General features: G+C 37.3%; 2 protein-coding genes across 2 annotated transcripts; one reads left to right on the forward strand and one right to left on the reverse strand.

Moving 5' to 3' along the window:
* Positions 1-80: 80 nt before the first annotated feature.
* On the reverse strand, positions 81-1194 carry SmD1 (small ribonucleoprotein particle protein SmD1). Its single transcript, XM_018099609.3, has 2 exons — positions 1000-1194; positions 81-536 (listed from the first exon to the last, which is right to left on the reverse strand). The coding sequence occupies exons 1-2, from the start codon at positions 1011-1013 to the stop codon at positions 176-178; spliced, it is 375 nt and encodes a 124-aa protein (XP_017955098.1). The 5' UTR covers positions 1014-1194; the 3' UTR covers positions 81-175.
* Positions 1195-1419: 225 nt separating this feature from the next.
* Positions 1420-7931, forward strand: Ptp69D (Protein tyrosine phosphatase 69D). Its single transcript, XM_018102371.3, has 12 exons — positions 1420-1712; positions 2504-2606; positions 2760-4597; positions 4682-4909; positions 4975-5218; positions 5286-6174; positions 6252-6398; positions 6469-6579; positions 6646-6825; positions 6884-7191; positions 7260-7395; positions 7463-7931. The coding sequence occupies exons 1-12, from the start codon at positions 1622-1624 to the stop codon at positions 7538-7540; spliced, it is 4353 nt and encodes a 1450-aa protein (XP_017957860.1). The 5' UTR covers positions 1420-1621; the 3' UTR covers positions 7541-7931.
* The last annotated feature ends 5447 nt before the right edge of the window (positions 7932-13378 follow it).

A 13378-nucleotide genomic window follows, 5' to 3' on the forward strand; every position in this document is an offset into this window, starting at 1 on the left:
GAAAGTAAGATTTATTTTCATACAGCATTTTGGTTTTATTGGGCATACAGCGAATATATATCATAAGAAATTTATTTATATTTTCTTTTAAAATCTGCCCAAATTTCATTTGTACCGGGCAGTTGTAATTGTTACTCATACATAAATTTTGTTTTCCAGTTTCTGAACTATATACTTAACGTCTAGCCGGAGCCCTGCCTCGTCCACGTCCTCTTGGACCACCGCGTCCACGGCTGCCTCTGCCTCGTCCACGATTTCCAACACGCCCGCTGTCTTTCTTCTTGGACTTCGACTTCGGAGTATCATCGATAAGCAACGTTTCCAATGGCAGACTGTCAGGTAATATAAAATAACGAATATTGTTGCCACGAATGCTTAAGGACTCCAAGTGGACTGGATCTCTATTTTTAATAGTCATTTTAACGCTCTTCAAGTGAGTATTCATTGCCACATCCACTCCAGTAATTGTGCCATGAATTTGAGTACCATTTTTTAATTCAACTGTTACAGTCTCATGACTGAGCTTCATCAGAAATCTAGAAAAATAGTAAAGAGGATATATTATTAAATTGAAATTTATCTAATGTTCTTTTACTGTAAATAAATACCAAGCAAGTTATTTTTCAAATACAAACAAACTAATATATGTACATATTATTGCCTTTATTTTGTGTCCTTTTCCAATCTTCAAATTTGGCGCTCAAAATATTGCTGAAGGCATAAGACATACACACACAGACACAATCTAATTTACTTGAGGTTCCTAGCAATTGTCAACTGCGGCCAGCAAAGGGGGCTCACCGCGTTATAACTATACACATTAATATTAAAATTTATGGAACATATTTTATTTGTTAATCATGATATCTTTTTGCATACAAACAAACGTTTAACTGCACATGCTAATTTGTAGTCACACATGTATGTCCATGTTTAATGTACAAACGTATAAAGTAGCAACCATGTTTATACATTTAATACAATTTAGATTTCTCATACCTCACCAATTTCATCTTTGAAATATTTGTGTTTCTATGCACGCGTATGACTTTCTTAGTATATGTTTTATATAAAAGGTTACAACTTTCTGCCAAATACAAAATATATACAAACTGAGCTGCGCCGGCAATAAAAAGAATAAAATATTAAAGCCGCATCTCCTTATATCGATATCGAAATGGCAACTGTGGGTAGTCAAGATAACGTGGAACTATCGTTGTTAAATTATAATCAAAATATAATTGTAAGGAAGATTTGAGAGTATTGAATTAATTATGATTCAATTTATATATAAATAAAATAGACAATAATAAAAAGTATTACCGAAATATGTTCATAGATATATATGTTTCGATAGTTTCACTCACGTTCCACATCGCATACATTTGTTCTTTATATAGGGTGTGATAGATAACTTCTTAGAACACTTTTTTTCAACTGTTTTCCAACACCACGTCGCCTGTGCCAAAAAGATTCCAGCCAGTATTAACTAAACGAGCAGCATAAATAATTTTGTAATTATGTGGCTATAAAAGTGTACTAAAGTTTATTTGATATTTAAGAAGAGGGACGACTTTGTGCCCTTTGAAATACTCAAAAGAACCTGCATAGTTAGAAGGCGATGGCGTGTTTTTACGAACACCGAATATATGCTTATGTGATACTTATACTTTTCTTATTTATTAACTTATTTGCGCAAGGAAATATAACAGGTAAAAGTGAAAACTAATAACATATTTACTCTTGACTTGAAAGGTTAACTATTCAATGTGCCAGCTTATGTTTTTTTCACAAAAGATCTGTGTTTTGTTTTTGCATATTCCAAACGCAAATGCCTGTATACAAGTTTATACACCTCTATATATGTACAATACATACATACTTTTTTTGCGTATGCATGTAGGTGTGTCGAGTGTGTATGTGTTTATGCCGCTTGCAAAACGCTTAAAATGTTAAATATATGTAAATACATGCGATTATTAACAATAATCAACGACGTTACAATAGAAATTTATCATCTGCAGACATGTAGATATGAATTTGATATTTTCTTTTATGTCTCTCAACAGCAGCATACCAGACAAAGATTTTTTTTTTTTAATATGCCTTTTAAGGGTTGGCTCAACTAGTAGATAGGAAATACTCAAATTTAATAAAATATATATATGTACATATATGTGTTAGTATATACGGCTCTTTCGTTTATAGACAAACTATTATCTATGCTCACTATGACTAATAACGCCCTAATCAAGCTAAAAATTGTTGGACTGATTAACGACAGCGACAGAGCAGATAACAAGAATTTAAGGTGCCCAACAGATTGTATTTATCGTATCAGAATATCTTAACTGCTACTGAGGTTATTTTTTATTTATGGCAGTATATGAAGGAAGCAGTCATATAGATTGTAAATTAATTTTTTTTATTATAAATAAAGTGAAATGATATGCAGATAACAATTAATATTAACATTAATATTCTTACTTTTTTCTCTTTTTAGAATGGGTTGAAGTTGGAAAGAATTCTTCATTTGAATGTGCGACTGAACACAAGCCTGCAATTTGGATATTTAATAATGAAACCAATTATAAATTTGATACAAGGTACGTTCATAATAATAATAATAATATGCTAATCTATTGATACAACTAATTAACATGTCAATACAATATACAGACTTGTAAACGAATAGTAATTTATTGTGAAATCATTTCCCTATTTTACATTACTAAAGTATTCTGATTCACATTTTTCAGATTTACAATATCTGAGAATATAATAATTCCCGAAGAAAATGCCGATTCGAACTTAAGTAATGATGTCAAAAAGTATAAGAATGTACTTTACATACGCAATGTGAATATATCGGACAGTGGGAACTATGCATGCAAAGATGCTGTGACAAATACTTCCGTGGAGTATAGCTTGCAGCCATTTCTTCAACCGAAAATCATTGAAAGCACCGTTGAGAGCATCAAACGAAAGATCAAGCAAAGTGCCATTATATATTGTGTATTTGAGATATATCCGCAGAATGAAACGACAAACAAGCAGCTGAAATGGCTGAAGGATGGAAGTCCAGTTGCGTTCCTAGACGCCTCTGCCTCGATACACAAGCTGAGCGATACACAATTGAACTTTACACTGGAATTAACAGAGGTTTATAAGAAGGAGAATGGAACTTATAAGTGTGTTCTGCATAACGACGCTGAGGATGAGGTCATTTCGAAAGAAATAACGTTGCTTGTCATGGAAGTGCCGCAAGTCAGCATCGATTATGTGAAAGCTGTTGGCGCTAGTAAAATATACTTGAATTGGACGGTGAATGATGGCAATGATCCTGTTCAAAAGTATTTTATTCAGTATTCACAAGAAGGTTCGCCTGCATACAAATATTATAAAGATATTATCAATGGCAGCTATACATCATATGTCTTGGAGAATTTCAGTCCCAATACAACCTACCATCTGCGCATAAGCGCCAAGAACTCGATTGGCGAAGGCCCTGCCAATCAGTATCCATCTGCTGTGACTACCTTGGATCATGATCCGACATTCATACCAAAGGTTGAAACAACTGGCAGCACAGCTTCGACAATTACCATAGGCTGGAATCCGCCTTCACCCGATCTTATTGAATATATCCAATACTATGAATTGACTGTCTCTGAGGCAGGTGATGTGCCGAAATTGATTGAGAAAGCTTTCCACCAACAGAACTCGAGAAATTTGCCGTATATGTTTGACAAACTGAAGACCGCCACGGACTACGAGTTCCAAGTGCGGGCATGCAGCGATCTGACCAAAACCTGTGGTCCCTGGTCAGAGAAAGTGAATGGTACAACCATGGATGGTGTTGCAACGAAACCAACTAATTTGAAAATACATTGCCATAATAAGAACATTTCTGGGCTGGATTCGATCTCACTCAGCTGGAATGTACCCCAAAATCCCAATGGAAAGATCATTTCATACTTGATTATCCTCGAAGGAAACTACACGTACTATAATCAAGAGGGCGAAATGTTAACGAAGAAATGGGGCCCCAAAATCCGAAGGGTCGATGAGCCCAGCCATAAAACGATCTACGAAGGCGTTAGTCCAAATACTAATTATACTGCAACAGTATCCGCAATTACGAGACATAAGAAAAATGGGGAGGCTGCCGTTGTGAACTGCTTCATGCCAATTTCTACGCCCGAAAAAATTGGCAAAACGATGTGGACAAAGGTTAAGAATGGCCCAAAATACGTTTTAAAATTATATATACCGAAAGTTAGCGAAAGGAATGGACCTATCTGCTGCTATCGACTGTATCTAGTCAAAATAACCAATGGCAATAGCGAACTACCGGCTCCCGAGAAACTAAGCGTGGCTACGTACAATGAAGTGCACAACAATATTAATAAGACCAATAATTATGCCTATATAGCTGAGATGCTGAGCAATCGATACTTTAGATCGGAAATATTTCTAGGAGACGAAATGCGTTTCCTTAACAAGCCTGAAGATCTTATTGACAACGATAATATCTGCCGCAAATGCTTAGACGGTGCACCATTTTTAAGAAAACAAGAAAGTGCCTTGAAAATAGGTAAGATACTAAAGATTATGCTATAATTTATATGTATGTATATATGTGGATAACTTACTAATCATAATTTTCTTTAATTTTTAGATTCCGCCCCAACTCCAGCAGAGATTCAAAAAGAACAGCTACTTAAAGATGGCAATTTAACAGAGCAGGCCATACAAGTCTTAGGAAGTAGAATGAGAATACGACGAAATCCCACAGTTGGCACTGAAAAGGAGAACACAAATAATAGTAATGCGAATAATATTGGAGATATATACGATGGCGAAATAGATATAAATTTCAATTACACTGGCTTCCTTGAGATTATAGGCAAGTTAATTATATAACTACCCAAAATGCGAGCATTTCAACAATATATTTCTTTCCTATTATAGTTCGGTCTGGAAGCACGGTTCTCATGGCTTACAGCGATTACTTTGATGTAATGACACCTGCGACTGAGGCAGAACAAGTACATTCCCTAGATGATTCAAAGTTCTATTTAAATATTGGCATCAAGGCCGCTGCTATATCATTGGGAGTGATTGTCATTTTCATTATATTCTGGATTGTCCATCATCAAAAGACGAAGAACGCAATGCCAGACGAAGATACATTAACTCTAAGGGATTCCTTAAGGTAATTACAACTGATTTGTCCGACTTATAATTTCTTTAAACTCATAATTTGTAAATTTGAATTTCAGAACTCTTTTTAGACGTCGGATCAACAATCACAGCCAGTTCATAGGGTCTGGCAATCAGAAAGGTTTCGATACTGGGCCCATTCATAAAGCAGATTTAGTTAGTGCCTATAAAAATCGGCATAAGGATACGGATTATGGTTTCTTAAGGGAATACGAAATGTTACCCAATCGATTTACTGATCGAACGACAAAGAATAGTGACATGAAAGAAAATGCGTGCAAGAATAGATATCCAGATATTAAGGCCTACGATCAAACTAGAGTTAAGCTATCGCCAATTAATGGAAACCAGAGTACGGACTATATAAACGCCAATTTTGTCATTGGATATAAGGAGAGGAAGAAATTTATCTGCGCTCAAGGTCCCATGGAAAGCACAATTAGCGATTTCTGGCGTATGATTTGGGAACAACATTTAGAGATAATTGTTATGCTGACAAATCTGGAGGAATATAATAAGTCGAAATGCGCAAAGTATTGGCCGGAAAAGGTTTTCGACTCCAAGCAGTTTGGCGATATCTCAGTTAAATTTACTGCAGAACGGAAGACTGGAGATTATATTATACGATCCCTAGATATCACCAAGTCTAATCTGATCGGCGACGAGGAAGATCACAGGCAAATTACTCAGTATCATTATCTGACATGGAAGGACTTTATGGCTCCCGAGCATCCGCATGGCATTATCAAGTTTATTCGTCAAATCAATTCGGTATACTCGGTGCAAAGAGGTCCGATTTTGGTGCACTGCAGCGCAGGTGTCGGTCGAACAGGTACTCTAGTCGCATTGGACTCTCTTGTGCAACAGTTGGAGGAAGAGAATATGGTATCCATATTTAATACTGTGTGCGATTTACGTCATCAGCGTAACTTTTTGGTCCAATCATTGGTGAGTTGGCTTAGTTAACGATACAATACCATGAATGATACAAATATATTATTAATAAATACATTACCTCATTGCAGAAACAATACATTTTCCTTTACCGAGCATTGTTGGACACCGCTACATATGGAAACACGGATATACCACTGAATGCATTGCCATCAACAATTGAGAATCTAAAATTCAAGCCGAATGAGGGAAAATGCTTGCTTGAATTGGAATTTGAGGTTTGTGTGCAGTGATTTGTCTCAATAAAATAAAATTGTTAAATTTCTTTCTTATCCTTCATAATTTAAGAAACTTGTTAACACAACGGATGAGATAAATAAAACTTGCAGCGTAGGCGAAGCTAAGGAGAATATGCTTAAAAATAGATGCCATGACATTATTCCATACGATCGCAATAGAGTAAGTGTGCAAATTGAAAAGAAAATCACTTGATGTGTTGACTAATCTATATTTAATTTGTTCTAGGTTATTCTAAGTCCCATACCAACGAACGATAATTCAACCTATATAAATGCCTCTTTCATTGAGGGATATGATAATAGCGAGTCCTTTATAATTGCACAAGATCCTATGGAGAACACAATTGGAGATTTTTGGAGAATGATATCTGAGCAAAGTGTTTCCACACTGATTATGATATCCGAGGTGAGTAAAATGTTGTGCAGTTTGACTTTACAATTAATATGCTACAATTCCAATTTAGATTGGAGACGGTCCCAGGAAATGTCCACGTTATTGGGCTGATGATGAAATCCAATATGATCAAATACTCGTAAAATACGTACATAGTGAAAGTTGTCCGTATTACACTCGTCGAGAGTTCTACGTAACGAATTGCAAAATCGACGATACCCTTAAGGTGACTCAATTCCAGTATAATGGTTGGCCCACTGTCGATGGAGAAGTTCCTGAAGTCTGTCGGGGCATTATTGAGCTGGTGGACCAAGCACACAAACATTATAAGAATCACAAAAACAATGGTTGTCGATCGCCTCTAACCGTTCATTGCAGGTAATTTACTACTAGTATTCATTATATTGTCGATTGTTTTTAATTATCAACTATATTTACTTATGCAGCTTGGGCACTGATCGAAGTTCAATTTTTGTTGCGATGTGCATTTTGGTTCAGCACCTTAGATTGGAAAAGAGTGTAGATATATGTTCGATAACAAGAAAATTGCGATCTCAGCGACCAGGACTTCTAAATTCATTCGTAAGTATAATACATGACTGCTATAAAACAAAGGAAACTAATATATTGTTTTTAATTATTATTTTAGGCACAATACGAGTTCCTACATCGCGCCATATTAAACTATTCAGATCTACATAAGTTGTCCGAAAATATAGAGGATTAAATACGAATTGAATATACTTATAAGAGGAATAAAGCTGAGTTTACTCACACATACACGCCCACACACACAGACACTCACATACTCACACATACATAGATATTATAATAATGTACATTTCAAGGAATCTTCGTATAGTATGTATTTGAGTGCGACGATTGTATACATTTTTTTACCAATTTATTTTTAACCTTATACATATATTTGTATGTCTGTATGTGCGTATTTATACTGATAAAGCTACCAAAGGATGAATATTAATTTATTTTATAAGATTATGTGTAAAGTAATAATAATAAAATAAAATATGTATCTTTTACATTTAAGAAAAACAGCACAATAGCTTAGAGAAAGAGAGAGAAACAAAACAAATATCAGCTATCAACCAAACAAATATCTATATCATCTTTCTTTGCAGGTGTGTGTAAAGAAAAGCTCTTTTCAGCGAATGTAAATCTGTGTAGATATGGGTTGGCCTTAAAAGAGCGATAGAATTGCGAGAAGGGGTATATAAAGGCGAGGGTGTGATGAATCTCAGCTATAAGCAGAAGGTGAAAGTGAGGCACTGGCAGTCCAAATTCGGCAGAGTTAATTAATAGTCTTGTATGTATTTTTGTTGGGCTGGAGCTGGAGCAGGAATAGGAGAGCTTTGCGGGCATATGCATTACTTAAGCAAATATGATTAAAAATAGTCATTGGCCAAAAATATAGCAGCTCCACTTCTGTTACACAAATAACTACTATGAATTATGTTTAATTATGCACTCTAAGCGCTTGCAAAGGCTGTTATACTTTCAATTACGAACGCATAACGTGGGCTGCCATATTTATGTAATTACAGATGTACTTGTATGACAACTGAACTTGTTACACTAGTTGGCGAACCTTTCATTAAATTAATTAACTTTTTTGTGCAAATACTGTCGGCCGCACAGAAGAGTTCTGCATGCCAGGCTGCCCAAGAGCACAGAGCGTCCGGGACGGTGGCGGTGGCGGTGGCGGTGGTAGTGCAAGGGCGAGTGCCAGATAGCATCCTGGGTAGCACTTGAATTCATCATCAAACTGGAAATGATGTTTTTCAGTTAAAGCTGAAGACTTGTGTCAACACTTGTGAAAGGCCACTCGTTGCGTGCTCTGCTTAAAATATAATGAATTTTTATATGCATTTGGCAATTAAATGAATAGAATTGCGAAAATTACGTCGAGGGGTCAGCTTGGAGTACACATGGAGAGTGTGTACATATGTATGTATGTCTGATTGGAAATGTGTCTATGTAGATGTTTGATATCCTTTTGCCAATTAGATATACTCATGCTAGAGGTAGGGAATATTGGTAGAAAGTAATATCATTAAGAGTCTAGGGAAGCCTAGTGAGATCTATTAAAATATGTATAACTCGACTCCTATAAGCTCTACATATACAAAATTGCATCAGAAGGTTTGTCGAAACTAAACAAATGTTATACAAATTATCAATTTTCGAATACCTACACGGTCTAACCCAAAGCAACAATTTGAGTATGGGAAGAATTTTGAATATACGTTCGCTTAGATCACTCTCACTTGTTGGCGCTTATCATAACGATAAACTGTGGCACGTGTCATGCGTCAACATTTATAACTTTTTCGAAATACAACAAAACGAAAAATAAAAAAAAAAAAAACACAAAAATAGATGAATATATTAAAAGAAAAACAATTATTGTTATCATGTGGCTTTAATCAGGCGACTTGTGCCGGTGCTCTAGCAGTTGGGCTATCTAACCAGGGCTGTGTATCGGACCAGCGCTCCATGAACAAATATTTACCTAATTCAATCCGTCATTTGGTAGTCACAAGCGTGAGAACAGTAAACAAAAAGTTTATATCTGTCACAGGCATAAGTAGAGCTCAACATCCCAGGGCCCTCTGCCGAGGAAAATTGCGTTGTTGAGCGGCGCTGAGCGGAGGCTGACTTAATTTCACGTCTTAGCATCAGTTACGACCCCGCCAATTGGAAAAGTCAACGGACTCTAGTGCGTCCTGGGCGACTTCAAAGGAGCAGCACTACGCCCAACAATTCGCCAAGGATATCATCCGCAACACGTGGCGGACGACGTTCTAGTCTGAGCATGCCAATTGTTTGCCGGTCGCTCATAAACTGCAGTCGAGCGGGTGGTGAGCGCATACTATGAATGATTTTTAATACACACACACACACACAAACACCACCACTCACACACAGATACATAAAAAGCAATAAACTAAAATTAAGTCAGAAAACGTGTCGAAAGTCAGTGCCCAGTGCACTGACACTGATGTAAAAACAAACACAAATAGCGAACGACGCTCCTTGTTTACCTTCATAAAACCCATCGCGCATGCCTTTGCCGGGGAATCAGGGAATCACTGACGTTTGCTATACAGTCATACAACTACAATGGGTGCGAGCGAGAGAGGGCGAAAGATTGTGCGGTAAAGTCACCCCATTCGCAACGTTAAGTACAATCGCATCAGTATTCAGGATATATAGCCAAACACCCACACACACGCACACGCACACGCACACATCTAATAAATTGGTAATTCGTGGTGAATTTCGACTAACAGTAAATTAAGTAGTGTGAAATAATGATGTTGTTCATAAAATGAGCAACTGTTACACATTTTAAGTATTTTAAATTGCAGAATTTTATGTTATAATGCTCGTTAAGGCCTGCTGGTCAAGGGATTGCAGGAGGCAATAAAATTTGATACTGATTAGGGGACAAGTTCGAGCATAAGAGGCTTTCGATTTATTTGTTACTTATACTGGATGAAATGAGACATATTTAGTGCTAAATAAATATGTATATACATATGTATATTTAATAAATTTTAAGTTCACTATTCCTTATAGAGATATTGCGTTACATTAGATATTAGTCTATTTATATCTCTATCACCATCGTACTTTATTTGCAACTGAAGGTCGAATAAATTTTAGACTACCCTCGTATATACATTTTATGGGTATAGATGTAATTGATATGACAGTTTAAACAGGTCCATCTGCCTGTCATCTAGATAGTAAATAAAAAATGTTTAAATGTTGTTCAGATAGGATCACTTCAGTTATGTAACAATTTACACATCATACGAGTTCTTTCACCACAGCGAAAACTCACTTGAATTTTACGACAAGTCTGCAGGGATCTTGAGAAAGTAAAAGGTTTTTTTATTTGCTCGCCCAAGTCTATGATATACTAAGAATACATTTCTTAGCATGATGAATCGCATTCTTAGAGGAAAAAACTTATATGGAAAGCATAATGTTATTTTGTATACATCAAATACATTGTAACATACGAGTCTGGAGCTCAGGGGCTGGAGGGTGTGAGGTGCACGTTTTATTTGTTTGTTGTCACATAAAGACGCTTGGCTGCAGTGCGGCCGTAAGGCAGTGAGGCACGTGCCGCGTGCCACATATTGTTCTTGCAGATGCCTTTCGGCTATGTAATGGTCGGGTGTTAACACAAAGTTTCTGTGTCTGATTCGATATTCGTGAAGGCGATCCGGCCAACCGGCGAACCGGCGAACCGGTCCGCCCACCCACCTAAAAAGCACAGTCGCAGATGCTGCAAATGATGAGTTGTGCCTAATTCATAACCACATCGAAAGGAATTAACTCACAGCATGTAGCTCTGCCACTGGCATAGAGCTTTCCCTTTCCTGTTGACGGGGTTTGCCGGAGGGTTGGAACGCTTCCGTGTTAAAATCAAGTCGCTTCAACACGTGTCTTAATTCGTTTGGGTGAGACTCCAACGAGCTGAACAAAAAAGGGGTTTGAAAACTGAAATTAATTTCGCTACCGTTGAGAACTGTCAGCAATCGATTAGATAGAAGAGTCAAGACAGCCATCCAAATGGAATGCCTGCAAATTAGTTGACTCTCTCACAGTGAAAGATAACATAGATAAATAGATGGAGTCCCTAGACAACTGGGATTATGATAGGGGTGTGAAGCGATATGATTCTAAATGGGATTTGATTGTAAAAGGATTATTCCTGTAGATGTCGAAAAGTGAGATATTGTATAGATACCATGGGGAAATGACATAGGAATAGGAAATATATCAATTATAATATAAATACTTATTTAAAAGAGAAGGGATAGTCATTGCTGCTGCCATTGGCACAGAATGATGGATGTAGTTTACATACTTATCATAATACATACTCTCTGTACCTTTGCTTCCCATAGTTTAATCAGCTTCACTCTTCTGATCAGAGATGCGTTTGCCGATCGATTGTGAGCCATGTTCGGGTTCGCTGTTGTGTAAACTTTGATGTTGGAAGTGCAAACCACGTTATGTAGGTGAAAGAACATCGGATGTGGCCTGTGTTTGTCGCCAGGGGGTCCGTCCGCATTGGCCAGACGGCACTGGCATTGGTATGGCACCAAGCCATCAACGATTTTCAAGTAATCCCTTGTTTGTTTCTTTGTCCGCATATATTGTTGTTTAACAATCCCAACATAACCACAATGACAGGCCACTCGGTCTAAACCATCATCAGCAGCAGCAGCAGCAGCAGCAGCAGCAGTTGGACTCGGAGTCGCAGCAGCAGCGGCAGCAGCAGAGGCAGTTGGAGTATTCCTGGCTGAAACTAGTTAGTCAGATCTTCGCAAGTAAGCAATTTCACAAATAAGAACATATTCTGTTCCATGGCACGACAGCGGGATAAGATAAGAACAAAACTCCGCCAGCGCCTGCTGTGCAGGTCAGACACAGTTTGCGCAGTATGACGTAGTCATTTTTTCTGTTCGACTTTTCTTCTCCTTGGTTTTTGTTATTTTATTATTTTTTTTGGGACCACGGCTTTGGCGGCTCACACCAATTGTGGAGGAGCTTCATAAATTATGATGCCTACTAGCCAAAAAGCTGATGTGCACTGAAGCTTGGGATTAGCCAGGCACTACACCGAACTTATGCTGCTAGAGTTAATAAACTCAAACAGTTCAAAGAGTTACTTGGCTGATAAATAAAAGAGTACTAGGGTAGTCTAATAATATTCATATCTATATACACTCAGCTCGTCTTGATTTACCAAATTTACCGGGCAAATCTGCATGTTAATGAAAATATTTGACTATCGCACCTAAACGGAAACAAACAGAAATAAGAAATATGCAAATTTATGTATGTTGAACAATGGACTAACCGTTTAAGTAATTGAGTCTCCATTTTCCTCTGTTTACATTTTCAGCAGCCAGCAGCCAGCATCAGCATCAGGCAGTCCACTTTGGCTGAGAACACAATGTAGTTGAGTGGAAATCCCCTATTCCGTTCACTTTGGCATGTCCTGGGACACCGCAATTGAGCATTTGGCTGGCACATTAAGAAGGCGACTGGGCTCCGGGGGGTGGAACGTGGAACGGCCAAATAAACATAAATGCGTAACTGTCTGAGCCGAAGCTGTAGCTGTAGCTGTAGCTGTAGCTGTAGCTGTAGCTGGATTGTCTACAGAGTGGGCGTTCCTCTTCAATCCAATTTTGAGGATTTGATTCCATTTAGACGCATCGAAGGATTAGGAATAGGCAAAAAGGTTCTGCAAAGCCAATAATGGTATTTTATTTCCCTCTTGCGTACATTAAAATCAAAAGAAAGAAAAAAACTGAAAGAGAATGAGACACAGAAAGAGAGGAGAGGAAAGGATTTACTCTATGCGAAATTAATGATGTTTTCCCATTACATTTACATCCCATTATAATATAATTGAATGCCTAAACATTAACTTGAACAAATGCTAACACATGTTTGTTAACCATTTAATAATGCAAACATTTTTAATGTGTCCAACGAAACTAGTTTGCCGCCGAGA

The sequence above is a fragment of the Drosophila navojoa genome, chromosome 4 (assembly GCF_054131105.1).
Source record: "Drosophila navojoa isolate 15081-1374.11 chromosome 4, UAZ_NAV_1.0, whole genome shotgun sequence".
NCBI lineage: Eukaryota > Metazoa > Arthropoda > Insecta > Diptera > Drosophilidae > Drosophila > Drosophila navojoa.

Coding starts and splice junctions, on each gene's coding strand:
- Ptp69D (XM_018102371.3), top strand. CDS start 1,622: ATGGCGTGTTTTTACGAACACCGAATATATGCTTATGTGATACTTATA. Junction 5,219..5,285: donor ACTCTAAGGGATTCCTTAAG/GTAATTACAACT, acceptor TTTGAATTTCAG/AACTCTTTTTAGACGTCGGA. Junction 6,175..6,251: donor ACTTTTTGGTCCAATCATTG/GTGAGTTGGCTT, acceptor ACCTCATTGCAG/AAACAATACATTTTCCTTTA.